The sequence below is a fragment of the Aulonocara stuartgranti genome, assembly GCF_965226115.1.
Source record: "Aulonocara stuartgranti genome assembly, chromosome: 22".
NCBI lineage: Eukaryota > Metazoa > Chordata > Actinopteri > Cichliformes > Cichlidae > Aulonocara > Aulonocara stuartgranti.
The window spans coordinates 11093205-11111326 of NC_138957.1; the positions used below are offsets into that span (position 1 = coordinate 11093205).

The following is an 18122-nucleotide window of genomic DNA, read 5'->3' on the forward strand; positions in this document are numbered from 1 at the left end:
TCGTCATCATCTGCTTTTGGGTCCTGTTTCCGCACACATCGGCGCACCCCGCCGTGACATGTTGTCATCGCTGTTAGCACGAGGGTGTGATGATGAAAAAAGCAAAACAATATAAAAAATACTAAACTATGTTATTAATGTGGCTAGCTTTAGTCATTACTGCAGGTAATTCAGGTTTAAACCTTAGTCCGCTCCCTTTACATAACAAGCTGATAATCTGCCCGAGAACAGTTTCCTGTAACTATATGTGTAAAAAAGCCCCGAGATGACTCAAAACCTCAAGATAAGCAGCTCCACATATCTACAGAGCCTCCTTTTTAATTGAGTTCCACCACTTGAACACAGCCTTTCAGTGTGAGACAATGGCTCCTATAGTAATTACAGTAAACGCTGCTGCAACAATGAGTCTCGCACTGTTCTCTGAATCAGATCAGTGGTAAAAAGAAAAAAGGCAATAGCAGTGGAGGTAAATAAGGAAAAAAAACACACATTTCCAGGTTTGTGAATTGTAATCTGACATAAACAGATGCTTTGAGGAGCGCGTCATCCCCATCCTTTTGTGTGCTGCACACAATGGCAACTGTGTTTTTCATCCAACATGCATTATGCAGCTTTTCATCATTTTTAAATGCAGGGAAGGCAGATAGATTCATTTGAAAACACAAGCAGCGAATGCAATTGAACAAGGAACACAAAATAAGGACAGGCCAACCAGACAGCTCAGTGTGACCTCTGACCTGTGTTCACATTTTTTCACTGTTTCTGGAGTTCATGCACCTGCTGTGTTAGAAATCCTGTCAGTGTCCTTCCTCTCCTTTCAAGGCGCAGTGGGAGTACAGTATATTGAGCTTGGAGGGTAGCAGAGGGTCAAACAGTGAATCAGTGAAGCTTTTTTATCCACTCATTTAGAGGGAAAAAAAGGAAAAACTAGATGTGACATCACATGTGAAGCGCCTCATGCAGATTAAGTGTGCCGGGCCCTTGATCAATAGGATCATCAGGACTCTCCAATTAAAGAGGTGGTTTAATACTAGAGGGTCTGTTTGGTGGTAGTGATAAAAAAAAAGTCCATTAAAGTTGCTAATTAAATGATAAGCGTAAATTAAAACACAGGTCAAGAGAGTGAACTGTCTGGTGCTTTTTTGTTAGCACCAATATCTCTTGGATGTATGAGGCGGGGCTAGTGAGGGATTTTTTTCTGGTGCTGCTGGTTGGGGGAGGCGACAATCTTGTTTGTTTTTTTTTAAATCACAAATGCAAAAGTGTTTAAAAATGCCTTTTTGGACTTAAGCGTCTGCCGCACATCCATGTAGGACTCCGTGGGGGAGGGGAACTGGGGCATGAAATGAGAAGGCGGGTGTGTAAAAATGTGTTGAAGCTCAAGTTTTCTTCTTTGCAGTAATAAATCTGCATTATTATTAATTCAAGATGTAAAAACCGAATATTGTGATACAATATTAATGAGAAATTCCTATTTGTGGCTCAAGATAGCCTCCAGTCCTGGACACATTAACAGCCACTGGGTTGTGTACACAGCCAGATATGCAAAGGACACCCCCCATTCTAATTCTGTTTGCACTTGTTTTATGCGTCTTTATAGTCATGTTGTTGTCAGTTTGCATCTTATTGTGGTTGTTTATAGTCTGTGGCTTCTCTAAGTTTCTCTGTAGTTTTTTGTGTTTCTTTGTAGTCATGATTGTCATGGTCCGGGTGAATACGGGGTGTTTCCACTCTGCTGGGCTCCACCTTCAGACGGAGACTCCAATCAGCTTCCACACCTGGTTCCAATCAAGTCACCTGCATATAAGACCAGCGTTCACGACAGACCCCTGCCAGATCTTCTGCTAACACATGTTAGTGCTAGGCCGCCAAGCCCTTGCGAGAACTCTGGATTACTGTTTTTTCTCCTCACCGTGTTTTCTTTCCTTTTTCGCCATAGGACCCATCTGCCTGCCTCCCTGCTCAGCTCCCCACTCCAAGCCTATTCTGGATCTGCTTTGGACACTCCTCACCCGGAACCCCCTGGACACTCCCTCCTCGATTGACACTTCAAATCTGCAACGCGTAAGCCCAAACCACCATAGCCTAATCCTCCAGCTGTGATTCATTGAGACTACCACTGACTACTTTCCTCCTCTCATCATAGTGACTTCACACCTCCCTCCAAGCCGCTGCCCCCTTTCTCCATTCCCCGGATCCCTCTGTGGAATCCAGCCCTCAGAGTTTCTCGTTCACAGTTTTGCCTCACAGTTTTCCGCTCATAGCTTTCACAGTTCATAGCATGCATAGGTTATAGCATTCTTAGTTTTCTGTTTTGTAACTTCGCTCAGCTCTGTAAATAAACTCTGTGCTCACGCCCGTTTTGCCTCCCTCTGTGTCTGCATTTGAGTCCACACCCACTGCCTGGCCCTCTCGGCCGTAACACATGATCACTTTGCATCTCTTTGTGATTGTTTTGAATGTCTTTGTAGTTACGCTGTCGACAGTTTACCTTCCTCTTTGGGATTTTGTAACTCATCTTACTGCACGGCATGGATGTGTCCAGTTGATGGGTGGAGCTTACACATTGCGTAACATATCCGTGATGCTAACAAGAGAATCCGTTTTTTCATTCTGGAAGTGTAGGTCATAGAGGATGCCAAGATTCAGCCTGAGTTGTTCTGCTTGCGTCTGTGAAATGCACTAATAAAAACCTCTTCAAAAAGTGTGGCTATGAGGCAACAGCATATTTTATTTCATTTCCTCTTTTATACACTATTTTGAAAAGAAAACACATTGAATAAATACAAATTTAGAAAGCAACAGATTTTCACTGTATTCTCACAGCAACACATGGTTACTTTTATGGAGCTCTCTCAGGACTAGCAGAGGGATTCGTTTTTGCAGAACCCACCCTAAAGCAGACTTGAGCCACACACTGCAATGGAACACTTAAGACTGGGCATGCAGATGTTGAACCCTACCCCTTTTACAGACACAGAGAGAATGGATTGGCACACTGAGAGACGTTAAGAACATCTAGAAACACCCGAGGGAAGGAAAAGAAATATCTATATACACAAAGAATAAATAAAGAGAAATTAGGTCCAACACAACTTCACTGTACAGATATGTCCACTGGATGTGACCAACCTCTTTCCAGCTCAGCCTCACGTAACCCTTTGACCATCAGCCCCACCCACGATAAATTCAAATATAATATAGTACAACATGGGATGTTCACCAACAGCAGATTGCACCATTTACAATGTTACAAACAAACACAAAATATCATCCAGTGCCTGGCCTATCAGTGTTCAGCGTTCATAGTAAGGCAGGATACAGCAGAGATCTTTGTATCCAGTCAGTGAGTTGTACAACAGGTAGTCCGGCTTGCGTTGACAGTGGTTTTATAAAGTAAACTCCACTCCTGTAGTGTTCAACATTTTGGCAGATGTAGAGTGGCAAAAAAAAGAGTACGGGTTGGATCAGAGCGCAGAGGAAAAGCCAAGAAGGGTGTCAGTAGTATATTACAAATTTTCCCGGGAACTTTCTCTATCAGCCTTTATGGCCGATGTTTCATCCAGGCGTTGCGAACGAGAAAAACAGAGCTGCTTACACGGACTAAGGAGGCAGGAGCAAAGATCCAAGATGCAGGGTCCAGGATCTGGACCGTCTACTTGAGGATTGACGAGATGAAAGGGATAGATGCTATCTGACTTCCAAACAGTCCAGGTACTCCTGGGCCAGGTCATAGCAGAACCGGTACTGTTCCTGGAAACAAAACAGAGGCTTGTTTTTTCATATCATGATTATTAAATATTGTTATGCAATTAAAGTGGTTACATCTAGACTATTTTCTTGCACTGAATGAGATAAACAGTGCTTGGCCATGTCAAACATACAGTAATGTGATAACTCAATAACGTGTTATTCTTATCATATTTCTCTGTAAACATACTGTTTGAAAAGTTATTTTACAAACAAATTAGCTGAAACAAGTTGGGAATGTATGCATTTCCAATCAACTCAGACTACGTTCAACTTGAGATAGGCACGTGCATGAGTAGACAAAGTAAGTCATCATCAATGACACTGTGATTTACCACAGTAACATGTAAATAAAAACCAGACTGGCCAATATAATCCAGTGATCATGAAAAACAGGAGAGATTTTAATCAGTTTGGTCCACTCTGTCATCATTAAAGAGAGAATAAAATTTTGATATAAAATATACATATTTTTATACTGTTTTTAGTTATCATTTAGGGTTAGGGTTGAATTTTGAATTGAAAGCTATGATCCAATAGGAACAACATGTAGGCGACGGAAACAGAAGATAAAAATCAGGAGAAACAGATCAGACAAAGTTTATTTATAAATCTGTGGTTTTAGTTACCAGAGTGAACCTGCCACAAAGACATTTTTAAATTCAAACGCGTTTATGTTTTTTCTTTATAATTCTTCAGTAGAAATCTAAAGCACTGATGGTAATGTAGTAACCTAATGTTTTTCTTTCTTTTCCAATACGAAATGTCATTATTTCTTCCCTCACTGGTTAAAAATGCTTTTAGCCCCAACCCCCCACCGATGCCCATCAACAGGTTTTCTTTATAGAGTCTGTTACCCCGGTAACAGAGAGAGTTTAAGTGAACTCTTTCCAGAACAGAAAAGTAGGAGTTTCCCCTCATCTCAGGGTTAACAAAATCAGAGCTATTAGCTAAACCTTCCTAGAATAGTCCCAAAGTCTCCTCCTTGTTGCTTACCATTGTCTCCACCATGTTTGGCTTAGAGTTGCGCAGCGTTTTGGCAGCAAAGAACACATCCACAATGCTGTGGTGTCGAATCATTTCCAGGATCATGGTGCAAGCACAGAAAGTACCGCTTCGACCGCCGCCATTCCTACTCCAGAAGGAATGAACAAAGACACACACAGAAAATAGAAGCATAAAGACATGAGTGACCTAATAAAGATGTGGTAGAGCAGCTCACACAGCCTCTCAGAGGGGGAGCTACAGAGTGAAATGTCACAGTTTGACTGACCGCAGATCAAGCATGCTGCCAGAAAAAGGCCAGCCGGCAGTCATGCAAGATGAATATCTGAGTAAAGTTCTCATTAAAATACAGGAGCCGGGATTTAATCAGATATTAAATGTCTTACACATAGCCTGATCTCCAGAGAACAAAGGCCCTGACATGAGGATAGGGGACAGTAATTATGCGGCGCTGCTGCCATATTTATTGGATAATATTTCTTCAGCAAAACTGAAATTTAACTGTTAAGAAAAGAACTTTCTGTAACCATTTAAAGAAAAAGTAGCAAGGCGAACAATGTGAATGTAAGCTGTCATTACTCGCAGTACGGACTACTTAAGGTCAAACATTCAGAAATTCAGCCTTCAACAGAGTCTGAAAGAGACTGAGAACCTCAGCCTTTTAGACATGAAAACTTAGACCTGCTGTACTCATAATGCGAATGCTTGAATCCAGTAAATACTTTAAAAGTGCATAGACAAATAAATGAAGTAAAATTTCCTTTTGCATGATGCAAATTACATGCACAGCACTGTGAAAAAGTGTTCACCCTCTCCCTAATTTATTTCATTTAATTTTTGTAAATTTTTTGTAATAAAACAAATGCAATATTAGATTTAAATAAAAAAAAATTAAATTAAAAAGAATTACTCCCTGTTTGTGACAATGAGTCTTTCACATTGCAAGTGATCCAGGTCCTAAAGCAGGTACTCACATGGTGCCTTTATTTAGCGCTTTGCTAGTCATTGTACATATATTCAGAGCGTACTGTGTACTCTACATCCATGGCCAATTTAAAATTAGTTAACCTAACATGCGTATCTTTGGACTATGGGAGGAAGCTAAAGCACCTGCATGGTGAACATACAAACTTCACACAGCAGGCGTTTTAACCAGGAACTGTGGTGCTGTGATGCAACCTTCACTATCTTTCTACCCAGTGCTGGTACAAAGCAAACAACCCCAAGTGCTTATTGTAGCAATGATAGCTAAATTAAAGAAACAGAATGGATGGTGCAGGTGTATGTAAGCAGACTCACAGGCAATGAACAATGGTGCGTCCTTCCCCACACTCCCTCTGCCAGTTGTGAACCTGAGCCAAAAGGCTAAGGAAGGCTTTCTTGGAGTCGGGCACATCACGGTATGGAGACCAGCGCAGGAACTGGAAGTGACGCACAACAAGCTGGCCCTCCTGAAGCTGCACAGGAGAGAAGCAGAAAAAGGAAAAAGCTTCATCATGCATGCTTCACACACTACAAACCCATTCAGAAACATATGTGCTTATCAGCCAGAGGCAATTCTGTCAGCTCTCAGACCTGTTCTGCTTCTGTACTTTTCTATTAGGAGGTTGTTAAAAACACATCAAACTCAGTTATCAACAAAAATGTAAACATAGTTTAGAAGCCATCAGATTTCATATATTCAATACATTCCTACCAAGCAGCACTAACCAAATCTTTTGAATTTAAAGTTACATTTGCACCTAAATAAAATATGCAAACGTTTTTGGTTTTAATTATCTCTGAGGCTGTTAGTAAAATCACAAACGGTCACTTGATCCATTAATATAAAAATATTGATTGGTGCAGCTTTAAAAGCATATTTTATTAGCGTATTTGATGGCTACTTGAATGTTTGACCTCACCAAAGCCCAGGCTATGTCCAAAAATACAGTTTCAACATTTCAGGGTCAAAGGTGTGTTTAACTGAAATTGTACACAACCTTTTTTTAAAAATTAAAGAAAATGTAGAGGATACTAAAACATTGCTTTATAGTGTTTTTAGTGAAGAAGAACTCCATAAGGAACCTTTAATTTTAAGGAATGCAAGAAGTAACGATGCCTCTGTTGTGAGGTAGAAGCGCATCACAAATAAGATCATGTTTGGTAACATGTAGGACCTGTGCTATCTACTGGACAATAGAATACCTTCTTAGGACAGAGTTTAATGGTGTCTTGCTCTGGTGTTTCTGTCTTCTCCGGATCCTGTGGAGCGCATGTGGGAACAGTTTCTGACATGATGTTAAGATAATTGAGGGGCCGAGTGGGATACTGAAGTAACAGGGGAGGTTAACACTACTGTGAGCTAAAGACAAGAGACACATCTGCTTCTGAAAGCACCTACAGAGGATTGTTGAGGATCTACTGAGGTCAAAGGATAGGAGGTGCAACTGCTGCTACAGGTCATGCTAAGCTACTCAGACAACACTCATGCACATGAGCAAACACAAAGACTCACTACTGGTAACACAAATATTTCATTCATACTCAAATGTTGGATATGGTCAAAATAAAAATAAAAAACTTTTTTAAAGTAATATTTGATATTGTATAATTGCTCAAATAAAACAAAAACTGCTTATTAAATAGGTCTCAGGACCACATGCAGCAAATTACTCCGACCGCTGAGAAGAACAAAATCAAGCTGGGACCTAGGTCACCGTTCAGAATTATTATATGTGTGTCAGGCTTCAGTTATCCTCTTGAAAATAAATGAATTGATTGGGTTCCAGGAACTACAGCTGCAAAAAAAGTTGTCTGCTGAGGTAGGGCTGGATCAAGTGTTTTTGTCCATGTTCAATGTTAAAGTAAAAACATGTCATTTGATAAGAAAATTAGATGTTTAAACAGCAATTTTAGAAATTAAGTCTGTCAAAATGACATATCAAGGGAACCGAGAGACATGCAGGGTTTACACTTGGATCTTAATGTTTCTGATTCTGTACAGGAAAGAAAACGGAGGGAAAGCAATTAAACCCATTCATTAAGTCAAGTCAGAGAAAATAGTTTGGACACTGGGGAGAAGTTAAATAGTTTGGAATTGTAGGAACCAGCAGTATCTCTCCATTCTGTTGCTGCCTTGTCATGGTAATTCATGACATACAAAATAACAGAAACATATTTGAAATCTCAAACCCAAAAACCTTTAGAGATTTATGTAAGGCCTGCCTGATGCCACTCAGTTGTGTGCATGTAGAAATACAGGGCTTATAGGAAAGGTGGGCTGCCTGAGTGGAAATTCTAAGTCTTTCTCAAGATAATAAAATGCAGGTTTTTTACTCTAATGATCGACACATATACCTAATCTAACCTAATATATCTATAAGTCTTGATTCTATAATGTAGTGACTGAAGAAAACCACTGGCATTTAGCCTCATTGTGGACTTCTAGAAGAACCAAAACAGGAGGACAGTTGTTGATTTGCAATATCAGGTATATATCTGTAGCTTTCCCCGTGTTTCTCTGTTACCTCCACCTGCATCTCATTCTCACTCTGTTTGTCACTCCCAGTGTATGTAAACTCTAGTCCTGTGTTCCACTTTGTAAACTCATCCGTTGTATATTCCTTACTCAGGGCCCTATTCCAAGAAGTAGGTTTAACTAACAGCTCCAAGCTTGGTGACCCCAAATGAGGAGAACTTTGAATTTTCTGTTCCTGAAAGAGAGTTAAGCTTAGTGGAGTACATGCTGTGAACCCTGTACTAGTGATTTCAACATGCCCAGAGTATGTTTCTTTATCTGGATTCACTTAACATAACACTGGTGTTTATTAGGATAAGTGGTCACACAAACCTGGTGACCAGCTCACTATGTTAACCCAGGGTTCCCCCTATGCTTAGCTATCCCAGACTGTGTGAATGGCATCGCTCTAAAAGCTCTACAGCTGTGGAAAACCTACCACAAAGCCTCTACAACAGTTGTCCACATCCAAACTCATGACTTAAAATATCATTAATCAGAGACCCTCAAAAAAGACTTGTGGGCCTTCTATGGCCACTTGAAAGCAGCGTATCATCTGTTTGCTGACACCCCCCTATTAGTGTTGTGAAGTTCAGCTGTCTGTGTGAGTTTCACATCTGGCTTAAGGGCTTCTGCAGGAATAATGACATCCCCTTTGTGGACAACTTCACATCATTCCTCAACCTACGTGAACCTTTTAAAGCAAAATGATCTTCACCCAAATGACGGGGATTCAAGTATTCTGACCACAAATATTGATCTAAGCCTTCACTTGTGACTTCTACAGCATGACGGTGGAAGACTCCTGCTAACCCCTGCTCCATTACAGGTACAGTTATTTTCTTACCATTAATATTAGATAGATTTTCACCAGATAAATTGCACATCTGCTGTTCTACCACTACAACACCAAGTTTTTAGGTCTCAAGGTCAGCCACTTCAACTTCACCAATGCCTGTGATTATAAGGCACAGATGGAAAAACCCACATTGACCATATTTCTACAGCCAGGTTTAATAATCTTACTGTACCATGTAAGTGTCAGCCACTGAAGCTCGTCTCTCCTGCAGTTATCGGTTTTTGTAAAAATAGATATCTTAACTAGTAAATCATTTGTTTATAATGGGTTTGTGGCCTGCAGTATCTGTTTCAGTTGGTTTAAACCAGGGCCCTGCTGGTTTCAGGGAATTTTAGTCACCCAACTACAAATTCTTGAATTCTTGATTCTGAGACTGTCAGGCAAACTAATGCTCTTGTAAACTAAGAGCATTAGTTTACAAGAATAATTTAAACTGTATTTAATTTTACTCATGATTCATTTCACACTTGCCAAGTCACTGCTTTTCAAAATTCAGTGTGAATATCCATTTTGCCTTATTGTTATCTACCAAACTCTTAAATCTGGTAATATTTCTGAATTAATTCTCTAATCTGCTTGCATCTGTTGCTGTTAAATTTAAGAAAAATATATTTTGTTAGGTGTGATTAATTTACACATTGATGATCCCTGTAACTGCACTGCCAGAGATTTTCTCAATATTTGTTGAGCTAGTTAATAGGTATGCCCTCGTTGTCATCTGTTGTGATTTTATTTTGAAAGGATGCTTCCTGTTATGCTGCAGAGTGCACGCGAGAGTTCAATAATAAAAACTAAGTGTTGTTCCGGTGAAAAGCCGATGCCCCACGTGTGATTATTCCTCCGTCTAGACAATATAAGTATCTTCAATATTCATGCAGATTCCGCTGGAAGACCCGTCTCTGCTAACAGGTTATGGGCCCAGGAAAACATTGAAGCTACGCCAGGGGAAAGTTTACCACCAGAAAAGTCGCAAAGTACAGCGTGTTCGGTGAGGGCTAGCGTGCTAAGTTAGCACCATGAATAAGCGTGCTGGTGAACCCAGTGGCCGATGGGCAAGGTTGGTTTTTGACGGAGATGAGAAGAATTATGAACTGTGGGAGACAAAATTTTTGGGACATCTTAGATTACAAGGTCTAAAAGACACAATATTGAAAAGCGATGACGACGATGAGGACGACGAAGATAAGAATGCCCAGGCCTATGCAGAGTTAATACAGTTCCTGGATGATAAGAGTTTATCGCTCGTGATGAGAGAAGCTGCCGATGATGGACGCGAGGCACTGAAAATTTTAAGAGACTATTATGCAGGAAAAGGTAAACCAAGAATTATCAGCCTTTATACCGAACTGACTTCTCTGAAGAAAGCAAGCAGTGAGAGCGTCACGGAGTACATCATACGCGCAGAGACATTTATTACAGCCCTGAGAAATGCTGGAGAGACACTTAGTGATGGTCTGCTTGTAGCGATGGTGTTAAAAGGTTTACCAGAAACATTTAAACCTTTTTCCGTTCACATTACGCAAAGTGAATCAGAAATCAAGTTTGCGGAATTTAAAACGAAACTCCGCAGCTATGAGGACACTGAGAAAATGCGCTTAATGGAACAAGAGGATAACATCATGAAGGCGAGAGTGCAACCCAGCGTGAGACCCGCAGCAGCTGCTAATGACCACAGGAGAGACATGTCAGACATAGTCTGTTTTAAGTGTGGCCAACGGGGACACAAGGCCAGAGCATGCCGCTACAGACAGTGGTGCGGTCACTGTAGGAGCAACACCCATCGAGAGTCGACTTGCAGGAGACGACAACGGAATGATGAAGCACGCATAGCCTCGGAGGAGGGCGACAACGCAGAGAGCGACGACACCTATGTCTTCCGGATGAGCGATGACTACGCGGCACCTCAACAGCCACAAGACATCAGGACCAAAGGCCTAATGGTGGATACTGGCGCAACATCACACATCCTGAATGATAAAACAGCGTTCAAGAAATTTAATGACGACTTCCAGCCGGGAACGCACTGTGTGGAATTAGCTGATGGCACCAGGTGTAAAGGAGTGGCTGAAGGCAGAGGAGATGCAGAGGTGTGCTTGATTGACAGCAGAGGGAGACAGTGTAAAACAACACTGAAAGACGCCCTATGCATTCCCTCATTTCCACAGAATATCTTCTCTGTGAGAGCGGCCACCACGAACGGAGCCACTATCATCTTTAAGAAAGGAAGGAACGTCCTTCAACACAGAGACGGTACAAAGTTTCACATCCATGAGCACAACAGACTTTATTACCTTGAGACTGTAAGTGAGTACGATGATAAGTGTAATAATTGTTTTGATGTGCAGACATGGCATGAAATTTTGGGACATTGCAATCATAGTGACATTCTGAAGCTACAAAATGTGGTTGAAGGTATGAAAATCAAAGGGAAAACTGACAAAGAAAGTTTGAACTGTGAGGTGTGTATTCAGGGAAAATTTGTCCAGACTAGGAATAGAAACCCTGACAGGAGAGCTGAGAAACCTCTCGAGCTGGTACATACGGATCTAGCAGGGCCGATAGATCCAGAATCACGAGATGGACACAGATATGCATTATTGTTTACCGATGACTTTTCCGGTGCAGTATTTGTATATTTTCTCAAAAACAAAAGTGAAACAATGCAAGCAACTGAAATCTTTTTGGCCGATACAGCCCCACTCGGGAAGGTAAAGTGTATCAGGTCAGACAACGGCACAGAGTTCATGGCAAAGAGTTACCAGGTATTGTTAAACAAACATGGAATAAGACATGAAACTTCAGCCCCATATTCCCCTCACCAGAATGGTACAGCGGAACGTGGCTGGAGAACACTTTTTGATATGGGGAGGTGCATGCTTATTGAGAGTGCCATACCAAAGGAATTATGGACGTATGCAGTTCAAACAGCGGCTATCGTGAGAAACAGATGCTTTAACAACCGGACAGGGCAGACACCTTACTTTTTGCTGACTGGGCGGAAGCCCAATCTATCCAGAATGCGAAAGTTTGGGTGTGAGTGTTATGCTTACAAGCAAAACAAGGGTAAGCTGGATTCTAAGTGTACAAAAGGGATTTTTGTAGGCTACGACAAAAACAGTCCAGCATACAAGGTTTATTTCCCAGACAGCGCCAAAGTGCAAAAGTTTAGGCTGGTTAAGTTTGTAACCAAACACAATGAGGAAAAGCAAACACAAACTGATACGACATCTGAGGATGAAGACATACAGGTGAGGGAGAGACCAAACGTGAACAGGGAAAGCCCCAGTACCAGTTCACAGGAACCAGATACTGACAACCAACCAGAAGTGAACAGTCAGATCCCACTTAGTGATGAGACTGAAAACTCCAGAAGGTATCCTTCTAGAACAAGAAAGAAACCAGATTATCTAAATGAATATGAGTCAGGAGAAGACATTGATGATCAAGTGCTGACTAACATAGACTACTGTTACAGACTGATAAGTAACTCACCCGTGACATTCAGTGAAGCTGCAAGGTCACCCAACTCTAGAGAGTGGAAAGCAGCTATGGATGAAGAAATGCAATCCTTAAAAGAGAACAACACCTTTACCCTAACAATCTTACCTGAGGGAAAGAAAGCAGTGGGGGGTAGATGGGTATATGTGAAGAAAAACAGTGGTGATGGATCAGAAAAATATAAAGCACGGTACGTAGCTAAAGGTTACAACCAGTGTTTTGGGATAGACTATGATGAAACTTTTTCTCCGACTGCTAACCTGACAAGCATAAGAGTATTGATGCAGTGTGCAATACAAGAAAACCTGATTTTGCATCAGATGGATGTAAAAACCGCATACTTGCATGCACCAATAGATTTTGAAGTGTATGTTGAACAGCCAGAAGGCTATGAAGTAAAAGGAAAAACAGATGAGAAACTAGTCTACAAGCTGGAAAAGTCACTTTATGGGCTTAAACAGTCAGGCCGAAACTGGAACAGGACATTACATGACTATTTGATAGAGAACGGTTTCATGCAGAGTCCTGTAGATCATTGTGTTTACACAAGGAAAACAGGAAAAGAAAAAGTGATCATGATCATATGGGTTGATGATATTATTATTGCAGCCAGTGATGAAAGGGTTTTGAAAACTGTGAAGGAAATGCTAACTGCAAGATTCAAAATGAAAGATATGGGGAAACTCAAACATTTTCTTGGTATTGATTTTGAGCAAACCCAAGATTGTGTAAAAATGTTACAAGAGAGATATGTAGAAAACATACTGGAAAGATTTCAAATGCAAGACTGTAAACCAAGATCAACTCCTTGTGAACAAAGGTTGAACTACAATGATGATGCTGAGAAAATGAACAATGTCAGAATGTACAGAGAGGCAGTAGGTAGCCTTATTTACTTGACCTCTTGCACACGACCAGATTTGAGTTTTGTTGTAAGTAAGCTGTCACAGCACTTCAAAGAACCAGCTGTGGAACATTGGACTACTGTGAAACATGTTCTAAGGTACCTGAAACAATCAAAAGACAAGACATTGTGCTACAGGAAAAGTGACAAAGATTTGAGAGTACAAGGTCACAGTGACTCAGACTGGGCTGCGGATGTGACTGACAGGAGGAGTACTACAGGTTACTGCGTAAGCCTGAATGAAGGAGGTACTTTGGTGTCATGGCGAACAAAGAAGCAGCCAACTGTTGCCTTGTCAACTTGTGAAGCAGAGTACATAGCTTTGGCAGCAACAACACAAGAATGTTTGTACTTGACACAACTGTTGCAAAGCATGTATGAGCATCAAAAGAGACCGCCAAAGATTTTTGAGGACAATCAAGGGACTATTGCATTGGCAAAGAATCCTGTTAACAGACAGAGGTGTAAGCATATCGATATCAAATATCATTTTGTGAGATCAACAGTTAATGCTGGAAATTTGATATTGGAGTATTGTCCGACAGGTCTGATGGTGGCCGATGTTATGACAAAGCCAGCAACAAAGGGGAAGTTATTGAAGTTTGAGAAATATATGTTTGGAGTGTAAACAAATAGTAAAGAAAAACTGTTTCTTTTGGAATGCATGTAAAGCTGACAACGTGAGTGCAAGTGGGGGTGTTGAGCTAGTTAATAGGTATGCCCTCGTTGTCATCTGTTGTGATTTTATTTTGAAAGGATGCTTCCTGTTATGCTGCAGAGTGCACGCGAGAGTTCAATAATAAAAACTAAGTGTTGTTCCGGTGAAAAGCCGATGCCCCACGTGTGATTATTCCTCCGTCTAGACAATATAAGTATCTTCAATATTCATGCAGATTCCGCTGGAAGACCCGTCTCTGCTAACAATATTTCAAATCCATTTAACTTAGCACATCAGTTAAATGACTAATAAGGACATAATGGTGGACGTACACTGGATCTGGTCTTTACTCTCATTATATCAATAAACTCCCTGAGAGTGTCTGAATCATTGTCTGATCACAAATGTATAATTTCTGACACTTTTACAGTCAGTCTTGTCTTCCCAGAACATTTTGCTACAGGGAGTGCAGAATTATTAGGCAAATGAGTATTTTGTCCACATCATCCTCTTCATGCATGTTGTCTTACTCCAAGCTGTATAGGCTCGAAAGCCTACTACCAATTAAGCATATTAGGTGATGTGCATCTCTGTAATGAGAAGGGGTGTGGTCTAATGACATCAACACCCTATATCAGGTGTGCATAATTATTAGGCAACGTCCTTTCCTTTGGCAAAATGGGTCAAAAGAAGGACTTGACAGGCTCAGAAAAGTCAAAAATAGTGAGATATCTTGCAGAGGGATGCAGCAGTCTCAAAATTGCAAAGCTTCTGAAGCGTGATCATCGAACAATCAAGCGTTTCATTCAAAATAGTCAACAGGGTCGCAAAAAGCGTGTGGAAAAACCAAGGCGCCAAATAACTGCCCATGAACTGAGAAAAGTCAAGCGTGCAGCTGCCAAGATGCCACTTGCCACCAGTTTGGCCATATTTCAGAGCTGCAACATCACTGGAGTGCCCAAAAGCACAAGGTGTGCAATACTCAGAGACATGGCCAAGGTAAGAAAGGCTGAAAGACGACCACCACAGAACAAGACACACAAGCTGAAACGTCAAGACTGGGCCAAGAAATATCTCAAGACTGATTTTTCTAAGGTTTTATGGACTGATGAAATGAGAGTGAGTCTTGATGGGCCAGATGGATGGGCCCGTGGCTGGATTGGTAAAGGGCAGAGAGCTCCAGTCCGACTCAGACGCCAGCAAGGTGGAGGTAGAGTACTGGTTTGGGCTGGTATCATCAAAGATGAGCTTGTGGGGCCTTTTCGGGTTGAGGATGGAGTCAAGCTCAACTCCCAGTCCTACTGCCAGTTTCTGGAAGACACCTTCTTCAAGCAGTGGTACAGGAAGAAGTCTGCATCCTTCAAGAAAAACATGATTTTCATGCAGGACAATGCTCCATCACACGCGTCCAAGTACTCCACAGCATGGCTGGCAAGAAAGGGTATAAAAGAAGAAAAACTAATGACATGGCCACCTTGTTCACCTGATCTGAACCCCATTGAGAACCTGTGGTCCATCATCAAATGTGAGATTTACAAGGAGGGAAAACAGTACACCTCTCTGAACAGTGTCTGGGAGGCTGTGGTTGCTGCTGCACGCAATGTTGATGGTGAACAGATCAAAACACTGACAGAATCCATGGATGGCAGGCTTTTGAGTGTCCTTGCAAAGAAAGGTGGCTATATTGGTCGCTGATTTGTTTTTGTTTTGTTTTTGAATGTCAGAAATGTATATTTGTGAATGTGGAGATGTTATATTGGTTTCACTGGTAAAAATAAATAATTGAAATGGGTATATATTTGTTTTTTGTTAAGTTGCCTAATAATTGTGCACAGTAATAGTCACCTGCACACACAGATATCCCCCTAAAATAGCTCAAACTAAAAACAAACTAAAAACTACTTCCAAAAACATTCAGCTTTGATATTAATGAGTTTTTTGGGTTCATTGAGAACATGGTTGTTGTTCAATAATAAAATTATTCCTCAAAAATACAACTTGCCTAATAATTCTGCACTCCCTGTAGTTTGATTAACAATAATATGCACAATCCAAGGTTCTTGTTCAACACAATGACACATTTTTATATTTTCTATCTATGAAAAGAAATTCTGAACGTTTTTGTTACCAAGATTAACTGTAGCAAGTCACAGTTTAGTTCTGTTTTTGTGCAACCTGCCCAACAGTTACCCACTACCCACTTCTGTTTTTCAGGTTTTATCTGATTTTCACATCAGATCTCATTGATATAGTCACACACATGCACACTTCTTCCGGCCCAGCTGACATTATCCCTCCTAAATTGATTAAAGAGGTTTTACCTGTCATCTCCGCTTGACTTCTCTCTATTATAAACATTTCCCTTTTATCTGGCTGCAATCCAGACTACTTTAACCCTGCCAGTGTCTTCCCTCTGCTTAAAAAACCCTTCATAGACGCCACTAATTTACAGATTTACAGGCCCATTTCCAAACTGCCATGTTTTTCAGAAATGTTTGTGAAAGTTGAGGCTCATCAGCTTCTTCAGCTGGTTCAGGGAAACAACATTCATTTCATTGATAGCACAATTAGCGTAGAATTAGCTTATGCACAAATTGAATATATAGCATCCACAATTACAATGTACGCGACCACTTTTAAGATCACATACTAAAGAATATAAAAATTGCTTCAAAGGTTGCTGCAGCTGCTTTTTAAAAACATAAAAAAAAAAAAATCAGTAGGCGGTGATTTCATACCCACTGATCTCTTACCTCAAAATTAACCTGCTCCAAAGCAGGTTTGGTGTGGAGTGTAAGTTACCATGGTAATGCAACCTGGTAAGAAGTGAGCCACCCTGATACTGACCCAGAAATAAACCTGAACTTGAAAAGTGAGTATATGCATTCCTGTGTGTGGGATTTTTGTCATGATGGAACAGGATGTTACAGAACAGCTTTGCACTGACTATCAGATATAGGCCTTTGGAAGTTGAACAAAACAAACTGTACTGGTATACTGGATTCTTGTCATCAGTAAATGGCTCTCGACACAAAGGTGGTTGTTAGAGATTCTTGAAAACTTCAACATGGTCCCTCCAACCCACATAGCAAAATTGTTATGGCTCGGATCTGGCCAACACAATGTGTTTACACATGGCCCACATACCGCAAAGAATGACGGCCCTTTGGTGGTCCAGATCTGGTTTGCCAGGGTTGGCCCACACATGGGCCAGCACAAGGCCAGTTGCAGACACACTGACGGCCCTGTGCTGGCCCAGAACAGTTTCAGCTCTGGCCCCAAATGTCAGCCTAATGTGTACCACACATATAATAACAACATGTGCTGGAACAAAATAGTGCAAAAGTAACATGACAAATCTCCCTTGAGACAGTGAATGGACTGATTCTAATGTAGTGCTTTTCTACTCTCCTGGATTACTCACAGTGCTCTATACAACATGCCACATTCACCCAATCTCACACTTTCTCTAAACTGAGCGCTTCCTAACTACATTCACATTCAGTCACACTCTTGACATGCAGATTGGAGGAGCCAGGGATCGAACTAGCTAACCTTCCAATCAGTAGGTGACCTGCTCTACTTCCTGAGCTACAGCCACCCAGTGGTAAACATGACTAAACCTTCACGAGGTTTTGGATAAAGTGTACACTCACAAACCTGTCAAACCTGCATTTGAAACGTTGGCTACTATAGCAGTATAGTATTGCAACATGGCATTTGGATCTTCTAACTAAAACAGGAAAATAGGAACATAAATAGTGCCATCATTGCCAGACCTGGCCCACATCTGGTTGACACACACCCTGCCATGACACCAGTCAGTCAGAAGTGCCAGCTTGGGCAGGCCTGTTTTCTATGAGCCTGGGCCACATAAACCAAAGCACAATTGGGCCAGATGTGGCATGCCATCACATAGACAGTGCCATTTATGCCAGGCCTGGCCCAT

The 18122-nt window shown here is 41.2% G+C and overlaps 1 protein-coding gene and 1 long non-coding RNA gene across 5 annotated transcripts in view; one reads left to right on the forward strand and one right to left on the reverse strand.

Annotated features, from left to right (window-relative positions):
* The first annotated feature begins 1682 nt into the window (after window positions 1-1682).
* Window positions 1683-2249, forward strand: LOC309699655. The gene is made up of 3 exons (XR_014274424.1): window positions 1683-1853; window positions 1940-2064; window positions 2147-2249. It is a non-coding gene; the product is annotated as an uncharacterized lncRNA (long non-coding RNA).
* A 462-nt stretch (window positions 2250-2711) lies between these two features.
* Window positions 2712-18122, reverse strand: part of LOC309698717 (receptor-type tyrosine-protein phosphatase U-like) — a 263712-nt gene continuing 248301 nt past the window's right edge. For all 4 annotated transcript variants that reach the window (XM_082521358.1, XM_082521357.1, XM_082521360.1 and 1 more), the window contains 3 exons: window positions 6055-6212; window positions 4747-4882; window positions 2712-3753 (listed from right to left, as the gene is read on the reverse strand). In XM_082521358.1, the coding sequence (XP_082377484.1) occupies window positions 3691-3753; window positions 4747-4882; window positions 6055-6212 (357 nt within the window). In that variant the 3' untranslated portion in view covers window positions 2712-3690. The remainder of the gene's footprint in view (window positions 3754-4746; window positions 4883-6054; window positions 6213-18122) is intronic.